General features: G+C 39.3%; 1 protein-coding gene across 4 annotated transcripts in view; it reads right to left on the bottom strand.

The window, feature by feature from the left end:
- The window catches only part of GPR156 (G protein-coupled receptor 156), a 101278-nt gene that overhangs the window by 20100 nt on the left and 57533 nt on the right, over positions 1-23645 (bottom strand). For all 4 annotated transcript variants that reach the window (XM_046003582.1, XM_046003584.1, XM_046003586.1 and 1 more), the window contains exons 4-5: positions 4708-4843; positions 4341-4451 (exon numbers count right to left, since the gene is read on the bottom strand). In XM_046003582.1, the coding sequence (XP_045859538.1) occupies positions 4341-4451; positions 4708-4843 (247 nt within the window). The remainder of the gene's footprint in view (positions 1-4340; positions 4452-4707; positions 4844-23645) is intronic.

Here is a 23645-nt window from a genome sequence, read left to right as displayed (position 1 = left end):
TACTAATACATTATGTGTTTATAGAAAAATAAAAAATATATAAAAAAAGATAACTTTAAACAAAAATGAGTAACAATTGTGTTGGGTTTATATGTAGAAGTGAAAACAACACAAAGATCAGGAGATGAGGAAATGGAAACATACAATCATGAGATACTTGTACTGTAAGTGAATGCCAACTATAGCAATGTTCACAAACACTTCCAGAAACTGAAGAAGAGGGAATGCTTCCTAATTCACTCTATAAGGCTGGCATTATGCTATATGAAAACCAGAAAAAGATTTCATATGAAAAGAAAGCAATAGAACAATATTCCATGAGTATACACATGAGTATTCCATGAGTATACACATTATAAACACAATCTTATGAAAAGGAGTCCAACAATAAAAGAAGAGGATAATACATCATGACCAAGTGGAGTTTGGAAAACAGTGTTAGTTTGAGATCCTAAAATCTTTTATTGTAATTCCACCATACGAACAAACTAAAAAAGAAAAAGAAATATGATCAATAGACACAGAAAAAATATTTGACAGAACCCAACATCAATTCTTTAATAAAACCCTCAGCAAAATGGGAAGAGAGGAGAATTTCCCTAAATAGGTAAAGGATATCTATAATACGACTATAACTAACATACTTAGTTTTGAAATACTGAATGCTTGCCCTATAAGGTCAAGAAAAATTCAAGGATGTCTGTGCTCAGCATTGTATTTTTTTTTAAGATTTTATTTATTTCTTTGACAGAAGATCACAAGTAGGCAGAGAGGCAGAGGAGGAAGCAGGCTCCCTGCTGAGCTGAGAGCCCAATGCAGGGCTTGATCCCAGGACCCTGGGATCATGACCTGAGCTGAAGGCAGAGGCTTAACCCACTGAGCCACCCAGGCGCCCCTCAGCATTTGTATTGACCATTGTACTAGTGTTTCTAGACAGCGCCGTCATACAGAAAATTGGAGAGAAACTCTTTATTCACAGATAATATGATCATCTATGCAGAAAATCTGCTGGAAATACAAAAAAGATCTGATGGATCTACAATAAGTAGTTTAGCAAGGTTACAACATACAAGATCAGCATATGAAAATCAATTATATTTCCATATATTAACAACAAAAATCGGGAAGTGAAATAAAAAACAATAACATATGATAGCATAAAAATTAAGTACTTGGGAATACATCTGATAGAAGTTATAAAGGATCTCTACTGAAAACTATACAATTAGAAAGAAACCTAGGTAAATGAAGATATATACTGTATTCATGGGTTAAAAGACACAACATTGTTAAGAAGTCAGTTCTCCACAATTTGATCTATAGAATCAAAATTCCAGAAGAAATTTGCAGAAATTGGTAAGCTGACTCAAAAATTCATATGCAAATTCAAAGGACTTAGATTAGTCAAAACAATATTGAAAGAGAAGGACAAAGTTGGAGAACTAACACTCCCTGACTCGAGATTTTATATAAAGCAACAATAATCCAGATAATATGGTATTGGTGTCAAAATAAACAAATACATCACTGAGAGAGAATTGGGTCCAAAAATAGATCCACGTATCTACGGACAACTGATTTTCAACAAAGGTAAAAAGTAATTCAGTGAAAAGGACAGACTTCTCAATAAATAGAGCTGGAACAACTGCATATTAATATGTAAAAAAATTAACTTTGATCCATAAATCATATCATATTCTAAGATCAACTCAAAATGGATCATATGCCCAAATGTAAAAAAATGAAAACTCTAAAACTTCTGCAAGTAAGCACAGGAGAAAACTTCTGAGGTCTTGGATTAGGTGAAAGTTTCTTAGATCTGATACCAAACATGATCCATAAAAGAACAAATTGGTAATTGGAACACATCAAAATTAGAAATGTCTTCTCTTTGAAAGATACACTTAAGTGAATGAAAAGAAAGACATAAATTGGAAGAAAGTCTTTGCAAATCATATATATTTACTGATGGGCTTATCCAGAATATAAAAAGAACTCTCAAAATTCAATAGTAAGAAAACAAAAAAAAAAGTTTAAAAAAAAAAAATGGGTGCTGGGCGCCTGGGTGGCTCAGTGGATTAATCCACTGCCTTCGGCTCAGGTCATGATCTCAGGGTCCTGGGATCGAGCCCCGCAGTGGGCTCTCTGCTCCGAAGGGGGCCTGCTTCCTCCTCTCTCTCTGCCTGCCTCTCTGCCTACTTGTAATCTTTCTCTCTGTCAAATAAATAAATAAAATCTTAAAAAAAAATGGGTGAAAGATTTGAGTAGATACTTCACCACCAAGAAGACATACATATGGATAGCAAATAACTATGTGAAAAAATTATCAACATTGCACTAAGGAAATGCAAATTAAAACACAATGAGATACTATTATAAACCTCTATTAGAATGACTACAAAGAACAACCAAGTCAAATGTTGGCAAGGATACAGAGGAGAGGGACTCTCATACATTGCTGGGGGGAAGGTACAACCATTTTGGGAGAAAGCCAATTTCTTAAAAAGTTAAACAGACACTTAACCATATGATCCACCCATTCTACTCTTAGGTTTTTATCCAAGAGAAATGAAAGCATATGTCTACTACAAAGACTTATACATCAATGTTCATAGCAGTTTTACTTTTAACAGCCCTAAAATGGAAACAAACCTAAACATCCTTCAACAGATGAATAGATAAACAAACTGTATGTCTACACTTTGGAATATTACTCACCAATAACAAAAAAAGAACCACTGATGCGTCCAACAACACATATGAATCTTAAAATAATTATGCCAAGTGAAAGAAGACAGGTTAAAAAAAAAGAACACAGGGGTGCATGGGTGGCTCAGTCAGTTGCATGTCTGCCCTTGGTTTTGGCTCAGGTCATGATCTCAGGGCTATGGGATTGAGTCCCACATCCTGGCTCTGTTCTCAGTGGGCAGTCTGCTTGAGATTCTCTTTCTCCCTCTCCTTCTGCCCCTTCCCTGGCATGCACATACTCTCGTTCTCTTAAATAAATAAATAAATAAATAAATCTTTTTTAAAAAAAAAGTATATACTATATGATTCCATTTATATAAAATTCTGGAAAATGTAAACAAATTCATAGTGACAGAAAGCATATCAGTGGTTGTCTGGGAATAGGAATGGATGTAAGGATTGGACAGGAGATGGAGATAACAAAGATTCATGAAGAAACTTACGCAGATTTATACCATGATTCATGGATTTGTACCTATGTTAAAAGTTGTCAAATCATACACTTTAAAATATGTGCAGTTCATTGCATGTCACTTATGCCTCAATAAAACCATTTTTTAAAAAAAGATTTTATTTATTTATTTGACAGAGAGAGATCACAAGTAGGCAGAGAGACAGGCAGAAAGAGAGGGGGAAGCGGGCTCCCCACTGAGCTGAGAGCCTGATGCAGGGCTCGATCCCAGGACCCTGAGATCATGACCTGAGCCAAAGGCACAGGCTTAACGCACTGAGCCACCCAGACACTCCAATAAAACCATTTTTTATAAAGAAATCTGTGTTATAGAAGGATAGATAAACTTCTTGTCCTTTAGTCAATTTTTTTTTCATATCATGGTTACTCACAGCTGAGCTTATTATGAATATTCACTGAATAATGACGAATATTTGAAAAAAAAAATCATTCGAGAGAAGCAAACTATTGAGTGATATATTGGGTCTGGCTAGGACCTATTGCCAAAGAGTTTGATGACTGAACTTTGAGGTTTGGGCAAGGAACCTGATAAAATGGGGAAATGTGGTCAGGATGACATCTGATGTCAGGGATATAGGTGATCTGGCTGCCACAGAGCTTCTAGGGTTGATTCTATCCGGTGAATGAATGTCCTCTTCTTTGCTCACTGCCTCAGGCCCATCCTTCCTAGTACAGAAAAGGGTTTTCCACATGGAAAAGAACTAGGCAACAGTAAAGGAAATAACTGCTTACTTGCTACAGCTTCTCTGTAATCACTGTCCCTCACTCCACTTTCAGCTCACATTTATGCCAAGAAACAATCTCTCTGGGCATCTTGTTCTCTCTCACACTGGTTCCAGATGTTGACCAGTTCACATGGTACCAGCAGTACCAGGGCCTGGGGTACATATGAAGCAGAAATATATTCAAAGTCTTGTCTCCCAAGAGCACTGGCACATAGCTTTCCGGGCTTGGAGACTTAGGAGACCACACTACTCCAAGGTTTGAAATGAGGAGTAGGAAATGCAGATTGCCATAAAAGGGCCTACCTAGTAATCCAACACAAACGTCTCTAGCTTATAATCAATAATAAAGCTGCTGTTTGCAATTAAGCACTGGTATGTAACTGCTGCCTACTCACCACTCTCTTGTCCGGGACCCTCTGGGTAAACACCTTGTAGAGTCGCCAGCTCTTCCCCAGAATGGGGCCAAATACAAGGGAGGTCCCAATGCACAGCATGGATAGTCTTATCTACAGAGGGAAAAGGATAGAAGCAAGAGGCATGAGAGAGACCTTTGTTGTTCTCCACATTCTGATCTGCAAAGCCTCAGTCCACACAGGGTAAGGGGCAGGATGTGGACTGCAGTAAGCATTCCAGTGATCACCTTTGAGAGTGCCCATTCCAAGGATAAAGATAACCACCACCTATAGGAGATGCTGATTTGGAAAAAAAAAAAATCAAAAGTTGGACATTTTGTTCAAAACAAAAACTTGAGATTTAACCTACCTGAATGAGAGTTTCCATTGAGCCTCCCACTAAAGCATCTCGATCTTGAATCCCAAAGAGGTAAACACTACTGTAAGTCAGACAACTGCCAAGTAAGGTCACAATATTCAGATTGGGACTGGACATCTTCACAATCCTAAAGTGAATCAGGAAGAAAGACACTTATAGTCATGACCCTTTGCTGTGGGAGTGAGCAGAACTTCCCCACAAGTATAATCTCCAATGTAACCTCAGAGTGAAGGGCCACTGGGAAGAAACCACTTTATAGCCCTGTAAAAAATTGTTAGGATTTAAATTTATTTTTAAAAAGAACTAAATTCTGGCATTTCTTGCTTATATAACTCCAAGCCTTAAAAAAATAAAAAAAGTCAACTTCTAAAAAATAGGTGGTATGAGAGAAGAGTTAGGACTTTTCCATGAAATTTATGGTTGCTAAGAGACAACTGTACGGGGGCGCCTGGGTGGCTCAGTGGGTTAAGCCGCTGCCTTTGGCTCAGGTCATGATCTCAGGGTCCTGGGCTCGAGTCCCGCATCGGGCTCTCTGCTCGGCGGCGAGCCTGCTTCCCTCTCTCTCTCTCTGCCTGCCTCTCTGTCTACTTGCACTCTCTCTCTGTCAAAAAAAAAAAAAAAAAAAAAAAAAAGAGACAACTGTATGCAGCCTAGTGAATAAATAACTAGCAGGTAGATACCTAAAGAGATATAGTTTGAAGCCCTTAGAAATGAGCTGTAAGGTAAACTGCTATTTGGAAAGTCTTTGTGATTTTTTTCACAATTTACTCTATTTGATATGTAAAATTGTTTTTCCTTTCTCTGCTTGACCAAAAGAGAAAAAGGAAGCAGGCATTGAAAGGGATTTATCAAGTGACTGCTAATAACTATCAAGGGACTATAAACATAAATATTGAATTTATTTAAATTTTAAATTACACTATTTAGACAATGACATTCCTTAATGGGGTTTTGTTTTGTTTTGTTTTTGGTCAAATAGTTTTAAATTAGTTTACAGAATAATTTAAAGATTAGAGAGAAGTGTGGACAATCAGGGTGTCAGACAGACCCTGGGCACCAACGGAGGCTTGGGACAAGGTAAAAATGTATGAATTGGTTAACTTAGGGGGAAAACCAGGCTTACTCTGGACAGTGACTGATAACAATTAAGGAATGTGATTGTATTTAAGAGTTTTAGTCGAAATAGTGTATTCTACATAAATTCAATGTTTATATTGTCACTGGATAATTATACTTAGTTATATTTTCATTTTCAAATAATAACTGAGGACGAAAGCATTCTTATCTATGTACCTGGATTACCTCGCTGACCACTTTAAAGTCGAGAGCCAAGGCAAAACCAGTTACTTAGTGCAGCCTACTCTGATGACAGTCAAAGTACTCAGAGGCATTAAACAGTTTGGCAGTGTTAGACTTGCAAACATGATAACCAACAACGGCCCAGCTTTGATTGCTTTGTGGCTGGCAGCATAATTACATCCACACACATAAAAATACCAAGTCATTGCCCTGGGACTCAGGCCCCAAGTACAGATAAGGTTGGCCAGTAAGTCCAGCTGAGCTTTACCTTTTCTTGGAGTAAAAACCTTGATTTCTCTTTTTTTCCCTCTAAAAATGAGAACAAGTTTTATGGATTCCCCTTATAAAAAGGGGATAACAATAATACCTCCCTCTCCCCCTGACAGAGTTGCAAGGACTCAGGGAGGGAATATAGCAAAGTGGGTGGTACAGTGCCTGGCACAGAGTAAGCATGTAGCCAACATTAGCTAATGACAATGTTAATCTCACCATCTTCAGACTTTAGAAGCCCACCAATCACTTTTTCCTCTCCTGCTTCTTTTCTTTCCCTTTTTTTTTTTTTTAAGATTTTATTTATTTATTTGGCAGAGAGAGATCACAAGCAGGCAGAGAGGCAGGCAGAGAGAGAGAGAGAGAGGAAAGCAGTCTCCCTACTGAGCAGAGAGCCCGATGTAGGACTCTATCCCAGGACCCTGGGATCATGACCTGAGCCAAAGGCAGCAGCTTAACCCACTGAGCCACCCAGGCGCCCCTCTTTTTTTTCTTTTTAAAAGATTTATTTGTTTTAGAGAGAGTGCACACATGTGTGAGCGAGTAGGCATAAGGAGAGAATCCTCAAGCAGACTCCCCACTGAGTGGAGAGCCTGACCTGGGGCTTGATCTCATGACCCATGAGATCATGACCTGAGCTGAAACCAAGAGTCAGTGTTCAACCAACTGTACCACCCAGGTGCCCTACCTCTCCTGTTTATCACCTATACCCAATCAATTGCCAGTTTCTTTCACTTGTTATTTTGAAATCTCTCTGAGTTGTCTCTTACTCTCCATTCCTGCTACTGCATGCATCCAGGAGTTAGGAGCAATGGAAGTGGAGTCAGGTGTGACAGATGAGTATCCTGGCTCTGCGAATCACAAGTGTGGGACTCTGGGCAAGTCACTTCACCACTCTAGGTTCCTGTTTCCTCATCTGTGTAAATAATGTTATCTTTCCTAGCCATCCCACAGATTATTGCAAAGATCAAATGAGGTTTGTGGCAAAATTCTTTGAAAACTAAGGTGATGCAAAACTACGAATTTTTAGATTTTTGATGTAACCTCTAACCCTCTGTAACACCAGTGTTTTTCCTGTCCTAATACATTCTGTATATTACTTTCAGACTTAATTTCTTAAAATACTATCTCATCACTTAGGAAGAGAACTGCATGTATACAGATCAATTTTGTTTACTTAAAGTCTCCTGTATCCAAATTTAAAATCTAGCCCCATCCTCCCTATCCACTCATTCATCCATCTCCTCAGTCAGCAAGTCTTCAAATTGTGACTGAGGGAGAGTGATCTTCACTAGTCTGTCTCTTCCCGTAAGAAGGAGAATTATGGGGTGAATACTGACTGCCAAAGTATGAACAGTGTGAACCAGCAGCTTCACAATACATTTGTTAAGTAAAGTAATACCTTAGATAGACCAGTGCTGACACTGCTTAGAAAAAGGGACTGCTGACCTGGGACTGGCTACTTGGTACAGTCAGAAGCTTGCACGGTGGAAAAACCACTGGGTAGATTTTGCAGGACAAATAACTAAGGCTGTTCTTCCCCATGACTACGCACAAGCATGAGCCATGAATAGCTGATGATGACCTCCCTGACAAGCAGCTGCCCAAGTTCACAGCCTCACGTCTGTGCTGTCCAGATCACTGATGGGTATGTTTCTTTCTTACTCTTCTCTGGAGCCCTTTTATTTGAACACCACTCTACAATCAGACCTTCTTTGCGTTATTCAGTACTGCATGCAACCCTGATTTAAACTTTCTCCCTCTCTTGATTTAGTTAGGAGGAATTCAGTTTAGTTATCTTTTAAAAATTTTAATTATTGTTTTTTATTAACATATAATGTATTATTTGTATCAGGGTCAGCTTAGTTATTTTTGATAAAATATTTATTACATGGTCTTCACACCTCAGAAGTTGATGCAAATTCATTTCCTAAATGGACATGTTATGGACTTACGTAAGTTTATTTTTATATTTTTCATAAAAAATTATACTTAAAACTTGCATCAGAAAAAAATGAATGGAATGGGATTTATCTATTTTGTTTGGTGAAGTTAACACCTGTGAAGTCACTGAAAAGTGAATCATCTCCTATTCAGCAGATGAATTATGTATGTCTGGGGAATGTCTTTCCTAGTTTAATAGGAGTTCAATACATTTTTCTGTTGAATTAAAGATGAAATCTACACATGCTGAATATTCTAATCAACCACAAACACATAATTTCCACAAAGCAAGAAGATTTCAATATTATATACTTAATTATAAATATTCGGTCCCAACAAAATTACCTATGTTGCACTTATAAAGATGTAAGGGCTTGGACTGGGTTACTAGCACTCAGAAACAAGTTGGGTTTTTTTTTTTTTTTAAGGATTATATAGCAATCTCATCTTTTTCTCTTCATTTATTCATTGGCAATGTAAGATGAGCTTTCTTGATTTTTCTATTCTCAAGTAAGTCTCAGTATAAATAGATAAATATCCATCTATATCTGTAGAACCTGTATAAACCTGAATTACCATTTCAAAAGTCTTTAATGAATTCTGATGCTTATATGACATCCATCAGCTCACAGGTATGATGTTTTAAAAGTCTATCAAACACAGGTTTCTGAACTTTGAAGTTTATTATACTTGCTATGGAGGACTGACTGGTCATCCTATTGTTTCTTCTTAATTCTGGTTATGAACTGAATTTGGAAATATGGCTTGCAAATAGGGTTGAGGGTACTTCTTGTGGCTTTTAGAAAAATTTTTCAAACGTCACAGGGTCATGGTCTCTGAAATGCTATATGTGGGTCACTAAGCTTTAAACTTATCTAAAACCAAGTATGAATGTCTTTCTAAAAAGATTTTTAATAAAACACTTAAGATTAAATTGTGAGAGTCAACTGAATTTCTTTTTCAATCTACTGTCTTTGATCCATGCTACAGGGGGATTATAAATCTACCTCAGCTACATATGTTCCAAATAACTTTATCATAATGTTGTTTCGTGTGTTTCAGCACATAGTGATCATTTTGCTACTTTGCTTATTTCTAATGTTTTAGGTTCAATATCTAAACCCAATTCAAATTCTGCACACCTCAAAGTAATATTTATGTGACTTTTAACCATATATATTCTAATTCTGTAACATAACGGTGAGAGCAGCTTGGCCCTGTTCCTTCCTCTCCAGTCTGGGCCACCACTCTCGGAGACCATCCTCGGAGACTTCATTAACCTTTCCACCTCTAGAGTTCTAAATTCTTTTATCATAATGACTTCACTTTTTTCTTCTTCTTCAGAGTCCCATCTTGGCTGTTATAATTATTCAGAATGATTTTTCTTCATGAATTTTGAAGACCAATATTCCCCTCTTTGATCTCAATGCATCTAAAATTGAACTCTTAGTCTTCTCCCTGGACCTGTTCTTCTCACATTCTTCCCCAGTTCAGATAATGGTAATTCTGTCTTTCTGTTGAGTTGGACCAAAAATCTTGAAGTCCTCCTTGACCCTTGCTCACCACACCCACATCCAATCTGTCATGAAAACCCTATTGACTATTCTTGAAACACATCCCAAACCACTACTTAACCACCTCTGTTGCCACCACCCTGATCAAAGTCTGACTTTGCATTTCTCAATTGCATTAGTACAATAGGCTCCTAACTGGTCTCCCTGCTTCTATTCTGGACCTTTCTAAATCTATTTTCAACATAGGAGGCATAGCAATCCATTAAGGGTAAATCAGATCATGTCACTTCTCTGTTCAGAAGCCTGCAGTGCCTTTCCGTTTCGCTTAGAGGAAAATTCAGTCTTTACCAGAGTGTACAAGGCTTATATATTTGGCCCTCGTTAGCTCTCTATCTTATTTCCTACTTCTTCCTCTTGCCCTCTCCACTCCACACAGGCCTCCTTGCTATTCCTTGAAAACACCAGGCACTCAAACACTTCAAGAATTTGAAGTGGCTGTTCTCCCTGTCTAGAATATTCTAAATCATGTATTTGCATGGCTCATTCTCTCTGTCCTTTTATGTCCTTGTTCAAAAGTTACCCTCTCGATCAGGGCTACAACCCCATTTAAAATCATACTTTCTCAGAATTCCAAATCCTCTTACCCTGTTCTATTCTATCTCCACCCCACCACAGCACTTGTAACTTTCTAAGGTATTACTCAATTTATAGATTTATTATTGTTTATTATCTTCTCCCAATCAGAATTGCTCATGATATACTCCCAGCACAAGAACATTACCTATGATATTGAAAGCACTCAGTAAAGGGATGCCTGGATGGTTAAGTGTCTGACTTCAGCTCAGGTGGTGACCTCAGGGTCCTGGGATCAAGCCCCACAATGGGCTCTGTGCTCAGCAGGGAGTCTGCTTGTCTCTCTCCCTCTGCTGTCTCTGCTGTTTTTGTTCTCTCTCTCTCTCTTCTTATCTCAAATAACTAAATAAAATCCTAAAAAAAAAAAAAGCACCCAGCAAACACTTGGTGAATGCATGAATAAGTCCCCTATCCTCCAGCCCTCTCATATTCTCACTTCTAACATACGTGTTCATTGACAGCCTGCAGACCTCCAGTTCCCTGGCTCTTCAGCTTCCTCACAGTCTGTCAGTCTCTCTTCCTTCCTGTACCCAACGTGACACCTCTGGTTGGTCATCTGAACTGTTCTCTCAGCAACACCCACTTCCTTTTCCAAACAAGCTCTTTTGCTGCATCTGCCTGACAAAATTCCCATCAAAATTTCAATCCATTTTCTGCCTTTATATCCAAGTAGCAGAATGTTGGCGAGAAAATTTTATAACCTTGTAGACTGTTGCCACCAAAATCAATGATCTCTAACGAATTAGCAGGACTTACTGTACCACCAATTAATCTTTATATTTGTTCTATGAGATATGTTTCACATTTTCTTTATGGGTGACCCACTTCACTGGCTTCAAAGAAATAAGAGCATGTATCTGTTTGGATGATGCCCTCAGTCTAGGTTTAGGTGCCCTCCTCTATGGCTTTATAACACCCCAGGGTATATGTGCATCAGTACAATTGTCATGTTACATTACCAGCTTTTTATGTTTGTCTCACTAGACAGTTTCTACTCCTCAAAAGCCAGGCTGTTTCTTATTCGTCTATATCTCAGCTCCTAGCACAGTCCTTACAAAATGGCATGTGTTCCATGACCATTTGTTGAATGAATGAATGAGTGAATGAATGAATTCATTAATAGATATGAAAGACCTATCACATCTTCTTTTCTTTGTCTTCTTCCCTGATTTCATTTTTCTTGGGCAATGCTCTCCTCTGTTAGGCAGAAGGATGAGGCTCTTACCCTTTCAAAAGGGTACTAAATGGCTCTAAAGCAGTAGAGATCTCTGACAGTGAGAGGGAAAGTCAAAAGTTGGTTCAATGGCTGTGTGTTAAGACAAAAAGGGTAATTCTGTGTTATGGTAAGAGTTTTAGGAAGCACCCCCTGGAATGGCTGAGATCTTCCTGGCATTATTGAACATGAAAGGGCCAAGATTATTTTGGGTACTGTGGCTTTCCATAGACACTGGCATTTTTTAAAAAAGATTTTATTTATTTATTTGACACACAGAGAGAGATCACAAGTAGGCAGAGAGGCAGGCAGAGAGAGAGGGAGAAACAGGCTCCTTGCTGAGCAGAGAGCTGGACGCGGGGCTCCAACCCAGGACCCTGAGACCAGGCCCCTGAGACGATGACCTGAGCTGAAGGCAGAGGCTTAACCGTCTGAGCCACACAGGTGCCTAGACACTGGGTTTTGACAAATCTTCTCCACACCCCAGACTATCACTGAAAAGCCTTGTCATTCAGACGATCCACTCCTTTGCTTCCCCTCTCAGCATGGTGTTGGGGGAGTCTAAAAATAAGTGAGAGAAAGAATCCTAACAGAATGCTGGTGAAGCTTCTCTTTGTTTCTAGGAAACTGCAGCATCTTGGGGATGTGTATATTCATATATGCACACACACATATGTGTTTACTTGTCTCCAATGAAATCAGGCCACTTGAAAGATTCCTTTCCATTGGCTGAATTCTTCCTGGAGAATTCCCCCAGGAAATGCTTTTGTCCAATATGTCTCTTACATCATGCATCGAGGGCTGTGGAGGCCCAGGGATATGATGACAGCCCTTGTCAAGCAGTTGATGGATGAGTCCTCATCTTCACAACCACAGAGATTACAGTCTCCGCTGACCTCTGCTCAGAGGTTAACAACATGCATCCATTTCCTGACTTCAGAAAATCTGCTGATCTTGGGCTGATTTGCTGCTTGCAGCTAGGCTACAATGCACGCCTATTCTATACATCCTTGCAGCTACTAAATTATGTTCGGTAGCAAGCTAAAACATAGTCCTGCTTTATGTTCAAGGTGGGCCGGACCGCTCTAAATTTGCCTGCTTTCCTGTAGTTGTAAGTATAGCTTTGTTTTACATGGAGAGAGCAGGCTCCTACCGCTGTTCTGTCAGTTCAGGATGGCAGCTGCTGGAGCTGGAGATGAACTGGAAGAACAAAGACATTCTGCCTGCAGGATAGCTAGGGGATTAGTGGTGGTTGGACTTAATGACGTCTACTTTCCTTTCCAGCGCTCTCCTTCTCAACTTAATGCAGAGGCAAGTTTTTTCCCCTACTGCTGGCTTGTTAATAAGCCAGTCACACTTTGTATTTCTGCTTCTCTACCATAAGCAGGATCCACAGGCTGACCTGGTCATCAGAAATGCTTTAGAATTTACATCTTAATCAATCATTCAGTCGATCCATCCATTAATCACCCAAACATTCAGCTATTAAGTGCAAAAGAAAACTTGCTAGTGATCCTGGCCCCAAGTTCCCCGTTAGCAGATGAACTCAGTATTTCCATGTTTTATTAGTCACTATCTTTTTAATGATCTTCTTGTGTCGAACATTAATTCAACAATTCCTAAATATCTATTTGTTAAAGTATTAAGAACTGGAGATAGGAAGGCAAAGGAGGTATAATTTCTAGCCTCAGCTCATTTGAACACCACCTCCCTGGCTTCTAACTTTTTCACTGCAAAGACAATTTTCTTATTCTGCCTTTTTTCTCTTAGAATAGAATAAAATTTTAATTTAATATTAGTCGTTGTTTTCTCAGTATCACAGAGCCATTTAATAAAATCTATGTATATGAATGTATGCTCATTATAAATATTTATATGGGAATATGCATATACATTTCCAGAGTACAAATTTCAGAATATATAGCTTTCCTAGACTATATAAATAGGCCAAAGGATCATTTTAAAAGAATTCATTCCTGCAAATATTTTTAAAGCTGAAATGTGGAAATTTAGATAGAAGACCAAATGACCATTACTTCATTTTATCAGCTCATGTTTAGGGCAGTAGTGAAAAAACATACTGATAGAATAAAAACAAGCCGGTGATGAGAGGCAGCGGGGGTAGGGGAAGCCCCAAAGTGTACCCTTACCAGAAAGGAGCTTGTATGGCTTTAATTAGGAGTATTATGGCCACATTCCACATCAATTTAAAAAGAATTATTTCTAAATATATTTTTGTCATGTCTCATGCAATATTTTAAATGTTTTAAATGCCAGGGGTGAAAACCCTAGAAACACAAAAATCCTTTCCTCTCATATAACACCAGACCCTAGAGTGTGTTGTAATTTATGTGGCAATGATTTCAACTTCCTTTCTCCCCTTAGCTGTGGGGCAGGCCTCGAGCAGTCCCTAGCTACCAGAAGACATGTAGCACTTCCCAAAGGGCGCAGCAGATGCCCTGATTTTAAGTAGAGCGTAAAGCACAGCACATTTGCCCCTATGAAACATCTGATCCCATAAGTCAGTTGTAACCAGAATATTATTTATCGTCTACCAGGTGACATGTTCATCAAAGTCTCTGAGGCACAGAGGATCTGCCAGCCATGTTGGGAAGGTTTCCTTCCTCTCCTTCCCCTTCTTTTTGGTCCTCAGGATTGTGGCAGGAGAACGTGGGGAATCCTAGCAACTAGGGCTGCCGGCATCACTCCCTGCTGGGCCAGAATCTGGGAATCCTTGACGCTGGGACTGGGTTTTACCTAGCTTTGCTCATTAGCACCTGACACAGGGCCCTGAATCTAGTGGAAACTGTTTGTTATCCTGGATAAATCATTAAAGTTAGAAGGCTCTTAGAGGTCCAGTACTTACAAGAGATAGAAGGGAGACTGCTAAGAAGGCACGAACTGCGTGTTCCCCAACACTCTGCCCCAGGAATTGCCAACGACAGAAATGGAGTGTGAGGATCATGAGGAGCACCACTTAAACCAGGAACTGGGACTGACCCTCTCATTTTATGATGAAGGGACCCTGCATGGCAATTTTATAGCCAGAAAGGGACCGCAAAGGGACAACTAATGAAGATGCCCTGACTCCTGGTTCCCTCCAGTGTGCTTTCACTTCCCCTCTAGGTTACCATGGCCACCTGGGACCTGGTGTCCATCCTTCTCATAATGAACTTCTGCTAGAGGTTTCTTGACCCTGGTTTCTAATGTCCAGCAGTAGCACTGGTGGTAGGTCAAGGGCTGAGACTCCTCAAAGGCTCTGTTAGCTGGCATTTATTGTTAAGTGGACAGAGAGGAAATCCTGAACCCTCTGGAGGGCCTTCTGTTGGGCTTTGCTTGCCCTTTCCAATTCTGAGTGCTGGCCTGGATCTTGGACATTGTCAGGGCTCCCTTCATGGTTCCTGACTTTACCTACTGGCTGGAAACCCAGACTGCATTCTTGCCACAACAGGCTTTGGGCTCTTGGTTTCCATCATTGCCTAGAGTCTCCAGGTCTTGGCCCTAGCATGGCCTGGAAGGGTCTGCCCTAGGCTGTGACAGGAGTTGTGTGTTCTGTCCTGTAATCTGATGTGAAAGGAACAATTGTTAGATAATCTGTGAGTTGAAGCAGCTTTTGTGGATTAACACTGAGGTTCAGATGATGTAGTGGGGAAAGCATGGGCTCTGACATCAGACTGACTAGATTGACTAGCTGTTTATGGTGGGTGATTTGCCCAACCATGCTGAGGTGGTTTCTTTATATAAAAATGAGAAAAATAGGGGTGCCTGGGGGCTCAGTCTGTTAAGTGTCTGCCTTTGGCTCAGGTTATGATCCCAGGATTCTGGGATCGAGTCCAACATTGGGATCCTTGCTCAGCCAGGAGCCTGCTTCTCCCTCTGCCTCATCTCCCCTGCTTCTACGTGCTCTCTCTCTCTCTCTCTCTCTGACAAACAAATAAATAAAGTCTTAAAAAAAATAAAACAAAGATGGGAAAAATAATATTTATCTTTCCAGTACTATAAAGATCAGAGAAAATGTATCTAAAATAAAAGCGCATAAGAGGCCTGTAATAGAAAGTAGCAACTGTTAATTTTAAGTTAAATTGTCTGAATTTACACATCTAGGGATTAAATGCTGATTTTATGATAAGCTTGAAGTACTGAAGGATCTTGAAGTACCTCTAAATCATAAAAAAATTACATTGCAGTCAGAATCATTTGAATGTATGTTTTTTCTACTTCTTAGAATATTGACAATAATAAGGAATAATATTAAAAAGAGTAGCCAACATCGATTATATATTTAATATTTGCTGAGAGGTTGCTAAGGGCTCCACATACACTATCTAATGCAATCTTCACAGCATTCTGAGATACATAGCGTCATTATCCATACTTTCAAATAGGGAGATGGAATTCAGCAAAGTTCAATAAGGCGATTGAGTCACATGCCTAGAGAGAGATGGGGCTGGGATTTGAGGTGGAGTTTGAGCCCAGAGCCTGGGTTCTTTCACTGTTGACACACTTAACCTTTTGTAAACATTGTTAAGGAGTAACCCTTATTCCCCTCTCTCTGCTTTCCCACTGAGGCCTACTGAGGAAAGGTTTTCCTCCCTCTCTCCCAATTGTGGGAAACTTCTGAGGAGGAAACTTTCACTTCCCTCTTCACCTCGGGACCCACACTCCCCCAGGTAAGCAGGGGTGAGCACTCTGACTGAAGAGAGGTGAACAGACCTAGGTCAAGTTCTACCAGAAGGTCTCCAAAGCAGGAATCTCCCCTCTGCTCTTCTCCTTCCCCACCTCTACCAGGCAATGAGCCCTCCTCCTTTCCCGGGCCCCATTTTAGCTTCACGTCAAGGACGGCTTTCTAATTTGGCTTTCACTCCCAATCTCTGTGCTTTCTTTTCTTCAAAAAACTTTTTACTTTGAAATTATCTGAGACTCACAAGAAGTTGCAAAACAGCTTGATCTTTAATCCAGCTTCCTCCAAAGACAACATCTTACATAACTAGATTACATTATCCGAACCGGGAAACTATTAACTAAAGTATGGACTCTTTGAATTTCACCAGTTTTTACATGTGCTCTTTGTGTGTGTGTGTGTGTAGCTCTATGAAATTCACCGTACATACAGATTAATGCAAATACCACCTTAATCAGGATTCTTAAGTGTTTCATCGTGCAAACAAAACTACCTCAGACTATTCTTTTTAGTCACACCCTCCCCCCCCCAGCTATAACCTCTGGCAACCTCTCATCTGTTCTTTATCACTGTAAATTCATCTCTTGAGAATACAATGTAAGTAGAATCATACAGTGTGTAACCTCTTGAGACTGGCTTCTTTTATTCAGCATAATACCCTTGAGATTCACACAAGTTGTTGCAATGTATTAATAGCTTGTCCCATTTTATTTTTGGGTAGAGTTCCATTATATGAATGCACCACAGTTTGTTGATCCATTCACGTGCTAAAAGGTGTTTGGGTTGCTTCTATTTTTTGATTATTAAAAATAAAGCTGCTATAAACATTTGTTTTTGTGTTTTCAGTTTCCTAGGAGTAAATACTCAGAAGAAATATTCCTGAATTACACAGTGAACATATGTTTGATTTTATACCAATATGCCAAACTGTTTTCCAAAGTAATAGTATTATTTTTTTTTTTCCTTTCAAGATTTTGTTTAAATTGTAGTTAGTGGGCACCTGGGTGGCTCAGTTGGTTAAGCGACTGCCTTCACCTCAGGTCATGATCCCAGAGTCCTGGGAGCGAGTCCTGCATCAGGCTCCCTGCTCCGCGGGGAGTCTGCTTCTCCCTCTGATCTTCTCCCCTCTCATGCTCTCTCTCACGGTCTCTCTCTCAAATAAATAAATAAAATTTAAAAATAAATAAATAAATAAATTGTAGTTAGTTGACATACTTAACTATATTAACATTAGTTTCAGGGGTAGAATTTAGTGATTCATCAGTTGCATATAACACCCAGTGCTCATCACAAGTGCCCTCCTTAATAGCTAACACCCAGTTATCCCATTCCCTACCCACCTCCCTCCACCAATCTTCAGTTCCCTACAGTTCCAGAGACTCTTATAAATTTGCTTCCCTCTCTGTTTTTCTCTTATTTTATTTTTTTCCCTGTGCTCATTTGTTTCTTAAATTTCACATATAAGTAAAATCGTGGTATTTGTCTTTCTCTGACTGACTTATTTTGTTTAGCATAATACCCTCTAGTTCCATCCATGTCATTGCAAATTGCAATAATTCATTCTTTTTTGATGGCTGAGGTAATAGTACCATTTTACATAACCAACAGCAATGTATGAGACATCCAGTTTCTCTGCATCCTTGCCGACACTTGGTACTGTCAGTATACATGCTTTTGGCTTGTGTGACACATGTATGCCTTTAAGAGTAAAAATATCATTTGAGGGGCGCCTGGGTGGCTCAGTGGGTTAAAGCCTCTGCCTTCGGCTCAGGTCATGATCTCAGGGTCCTGGGATCGAGCCCCGCGTCGGGCTCTCTGCTCCGCGGGGAGCCTGCTTCCTTCTCTCTCTCTGCTTGCCTCTCTGCCTGCTTGTGATTTCTGTCTGTCAAATCAATAAAATATTAAAAAAAAATATCATTTGATTATCCAGTTCCGTGTGTTTGTATGCACTCTAACTGGACCAAATCCTAGAGGGAATGGGTGTGTTTTAGACTCTGAATTCTTTTTTTTTTTTTTAAGATTTTATTTATTTATTTGACAGACAGAGATCATAAGTAGGCAGAGAGGCAGGCAGTGATAGAGGGAAGGAAGCAGGCTCCCCGCTGAGCAGGGAGCCTGATTCGGGGCTCAATCCCAGGACCCTGGGACCATGACCTGGGCCAAAGGCAGAGGCTTTAACCGACTGAGCCACCCAGGTACCCCTAGGCTCTGAATTCTTATCAAGCATCTCCTATGTGCCAGACCTTGTGGCAGGTGATGGGAAATATTGTATTTGACCTTGCAGACTCAGTTTGTAGCAGAGGAGATGAGTAAGTGTATAGGTAACTATGATTATGAAATAATGTAGTAAGAAATATAGGTATATATAAAGTACTATAGGCATTGATAAAGGAATGCCCTTAGAACAGTGGTTTTTAGATTTTAGAATTGATAAGAACCACCCGAAGAGCTTGTTAAAATACAAATCTGGTCATCATCCTCTAGAGTTTCAGATTCAGTAGGGTTGAGGGTAAGGACCCCAAGAATTTGTATTTTTTTTTTAAAGATTTTATTTATTTATTTCAGAGAGAAAGTGAGAGAGAGAGAGAGACAGAGAGACAGAGAGAGACAGAGAGATGAGCACGAGTGAGCACAGGCAGGGAGGGTCAGAGGGAGAAGTAGACTCCCTGCTGAGCAAGGAGCCTAATGTGGGAATCATCCCAGGACCCTTGGATCATGACCTGAGCTGAAGGCAGACGCTTAACCGACTGAGCCACCCAGGTGCCCAAGAATTTGTATTTTTAACAAGTTCCCAGATGATATTGATAAGGATGGCCCAGGGCCCCCATTGTGATGGATAAGAATTTGTCTTAAAGGATAAAGAGTAGTTTGTGAGGTGAAAAATGAGTCAGGAAACAAGGAAGAGCATAAACGAAGGTGTGGTGATAAAAGCAGTGGGTGTTCGAGAAACAGCTGCTACCTGGTATCACGAAAACACAACCTTCTTTAAAGGAAATAAGCAGAAATTGTACATTAGGGCCAGATTACAAAAGATCCTAAATGCTTATCTAAGGAGTTGTATAAGCAGTAGAAGTCTATGATTGAAAACCAAGTCTGTGTTTGTGGAAAAAATGCTGGCAAAGAGCAGTAGCTAACTTGGAAATGGGCTAGATCAGCGAGGGGGCTACCGCAATAACCCAGATGGAAAGGAGATCAGGGTTACCCCTGGGCAATGGAGATGGGCAGCAGAAGACAGGTTGACATTTGAGAAGATAATATCTAAGACTTGGTGACTAACTGGATGTATAGGGAGACAAAGGAATCCAGAATGAAGAGTGGATGGATGGTAGTGCTATTAACTGAGATTGGAACCACACGGAGGTAGAGTGAGATTTGTGGTAAGGTTTGAGTCTGGTTTTTGGTCACTGAATCTGAACTAACTAAGGAACATCCATCTTAAAGTATCAACTGTAAAGTTAGAAAAACGGGACTTGAAAGAGGCAGGGCTTGGGGATATGTTGCAAGAGGGATTAAGATCAGGGGAGGGGTATAGCATAAAAAGCAAATGCAGACTGGAGCTCAGGGTGATATCAACATTAAATGGGGAGGCAAGAGTGCAGGGGCCAGTCGAAGCAGCTGTCAAGAAGCAGAGAGGTGGGGCACCTGGGTGGCTCAGTGAGTTAAAGCCTCTGCCTTCGGCTCAGGTCATGATCCCAGGGTCCTGGGATCGAGCCCCACATCGGGCTCTCTGCTCCCCAGGGAGCCTGCTTCCTTCTCTCTCTCTGACTGCCTCTTTGCCTAGTTGTGATTTCTCTCTGTCAAATAAAAAAAAAAAAAAAAAAAAAAGAAGCAGAGAGGTAAGTCAGGACATTCATGTATGTAAAGTTAAGGAAAGAGAAGGTTTCAGAAAGGAGGAACAGTGGAGGTTAAGTGTTATATGGCCTGCGGCTAAATGAAGTCTAGAAAGAGACCAGTTAATTTAATGACCTGAGCTAGGGGTCATTTCAGTGAAATCAGTGCATGGTTTGAGGAATGAATGGAGATGAGGAAGTGGAGGTGGCCAGATCTCTTTTTTAAGAGGCTTGGTGGAAAGAGAAGGAAGCGGCATGACCAAGGGAATAATTTCTTCTAGAGGACTTCAAAAATCTCAAGAGGAACATCAACAATTTCCAGCAACTTGTCAGTATTCGTTTGTCTACCTGACTTGAAATATGCAAAACACAGAGAACTAGTTGATGAGCTTCTTCTGATCTATTTGTAAGGGGCAATTTCAGTGTGGTAATCACTCTGGTATCTTTCTCAGTAAATTCAGAGGCACATAATTAGTTTAGTCTTATTGTCTTTTGGTCTCTGACCACTCCCTGTGCCCTACTATTAGCAGCAGAAGATTCCACTGTTATTCTAGCTTCTCCCTTTTAATCCATTTAAATAATCCCTTTATGTATTTTGGACTGGCTTCAAAGGTGCTTCTCAAAGTCTTTTTTCCTATTTCATACCTAACCTGACAAACTCTGTGGGCTCCCTGCTTTCCTCTGGGGAGCTTCATACATTCTTTGAGAGATGTCATTTTCCCTCCACTGTGACTGTCACATTTTTAAGTGCTTGGATTTTTTTTTTCCTTTTTTATTCTCAGTTACTTTTCCCCTATACTTCTAATAAAGTCTCTTAAAATAGGCTCCAATCTCCTTCTGACTTTCAAAAGCCTAAATTTCAATTTTATCCTAGTTAATACCCACATTTTGCCAGAGTTTCCTTTTGAACCCTGAATAGATGAGATAAATTTTCTGGGTTTATGGATTTAATTGTGTTATGATTAGTCATATTTATTGGCTCACCCATGGTTACCTCCTAAGATCTAGTCCTAGTCAGTAGGCAAGAAACACAGCCAGGATATTTTCTCTGTCATTGGTTTTAAACTTCCTGTTATAGGAAAAATCCTATTTTAAAAATCTTAATAAAAGCTCACCTCTACCTGTTGACCTGATTAGGTTTTTACAACTCACATTTATTTCAATTTATAATACCTGGCATAATTTCTAAGCCTTTAACATTTCTTTTTTTTTTTAAGATTTTTTTTTATTTATTCATTTGAGACAGAGAGATAGAGAGAGAGAGAGAATGAGCATGAGAGAGAGGCAAATAGAGAGGGAGAAGTGGACTCCCTGCTCAGTCAGGAGCCTGACGCAGGGCTCAATCCCAGGACCCGATCCCAGGACCCTGAGATCATGACCTGAGCTGAAGGTAGACACTTAACAACCTGGCCACCCAGGCACCCAGACATTAACATATCTGTATCGGTATCATCAGCTTGGTCATCCAGTCTATAACACTGATTCCCAAATAGAATCACCTGGAGAATTTTTTTTTTTTAAATGCTGCTGATGTTCTACCCATAGATATTTTGATATAACTGGCCTAAGGTGAAGCATGGGTACTAGAATTTTTAAAACCTCCCAAGCAGATTCTATTGTGAACCAGCTTTGAGAAATCACTGGTTTAAGTATATTCTGAAGATAAATAATCTAAGTTTAAAAATCATCAAAGGATTTGAATAACAATTTTTCCAATGAAAATATACAAATGGCCAATAAGTACATGAAAAGATGCTCAATATTATTAGCCATCAGGGAAATGCAAACTCAAACCACAAAGATTTGAGTAAAATCAAAACCACAAAACCACTTTATATCCATTAGGATGGTGACAAAAAAAAGGACAGATAATAATAAGTGTTGACAACTATGTGCAGAAATTTAAACCCTCATATATTGTTGGTGAGATTGTAAAAAGATACAGTCACTTTGGAAAACAGTTCAGCACATATATAAATATATTATAACCCAACAATTCCACTTCTAGGTATGTATACCCAAAATAAAGGACACAAAAATTTGTTCCTGAGTGTTCATAGCAATGTATTATCCATAATGGTTAAAAAAGTGAAAACAACCAAATATCTATCAACTGATGAATAAAAAAAATATGTAATACCCACTTAACAGAACATTATTCAGCCATAAAAATGAAGTACTGCCTCTAAGGATGAACCTTGTAATCATTATGCTAAGATATTTTTAAGTGAAAGAAGCCAGACACCAAGAATCACATGTTGTATAATTCCAATTATATGTATTGTCTAGATTAGGCATATCTATACAGGCAGAAAGTAGACCAGTAGTTGCCAAAGGCTTGCAGGGAGGAAGGAATGGGGAGAGACTGCTAATGGGTCTGAGATTTCTTTTTTGAGTAATGAGTGGTCTGGAATTAGGTGGTGCTGATGACTGCCCATCCTTGTGAATATACTAAAAACTATTGAATTATATACTTTAAAAATGTGAACTTCATGGTATGTGAATTGTATCTCAAAAGAAAAAGAGAATGTGTATATTCCTATAATTATCTTCTGTGTCTAAGAGAGTCTTACCCATAGGGATTTGAGTAAGACTCCCTTTGCCAATAACATTTCTATTGTACTATTGTTTGTCATAAGTCTCACATAGAACTAGGCCATCTCCTCCTCTTTATTCTGAGAATTTAAAGTCCAGGGTAAAGTCTCATACCGTACTAGAATGAAACATTTGACTTTGGTCATATGAGGAATATAAATAAATTCTAGAGAAGGAAAACTGGAATGGCAGGGTCTTTACTGAATGAGGACAGACCATTCTGCAGCCTGGAAAGGGGAAGGCCAATGGAGATGTGAACAAAACCTACGAAATCAGGAAGAGATGTTGAGTATGATAGAATGAAATCTTGGAATACTTGAAAGAGAGGATATCAAAGATTTAGTTATGCAAATCTGGGACACGAAAAATAAAGTAACAAGTTTTAAGCAGGCAATAATTTAAGAATGATCATTATCTCTTAAGAGATGGTGCAAGCAATAAAAAAAGGCTTTAAGGAAATGGCTCTATAATAGATTATTTGACCCAAATGAGTTATTTCTAGGAGTTTTTGTTTCTTTCTCCTTAAAATTAAACAAAATGTTATTGTGATAGAATACAGTAAAATTACATATAATAAAATATCATAAAATGGCCATCTTAACCATTTTTAAGTATACATTTCATTAGTATTAAATATATTCATGTTATTGTGCAACCAGTCTCCAGAACTTTTTCATTTTGTAAAACAGAAACTCTATACCCATTAAACCACAATTAACTGAACATTAACTGAAACTCTGTACCCATTAAACACTAATTCCCCATTTCTCTCTGGCAACCACCCCAGCCCCTGGCAACCACCATTCTATTTTCTATTTCTTTGAGTTTGATATGTCAGATACTTTATATAAGTGGATTCATATGGTATTTGTCATTTGTGATTGGCTTATTTCACTTAGTATAAAGTCCTTAAGGTTCATCCATGCTGCAGCATGTGTTGGAATTTCCTT

Source organism: Meles meles, chromosome 4 (genome assembly GCF_922984935.1).
Source record: "Meles meles chromosome 4, mMelMel3.1 paternal haplotype, whole genome shotgun sequence".
Lineage (NCBI taxonomy): Eukaryota > Metazoa > Chordata > Mammalia > Carnivora > Mustelidae > Meles > Meles meles.
This window is presented reverse-complemented; position numbering and strand designations above follow the sequence as displayed.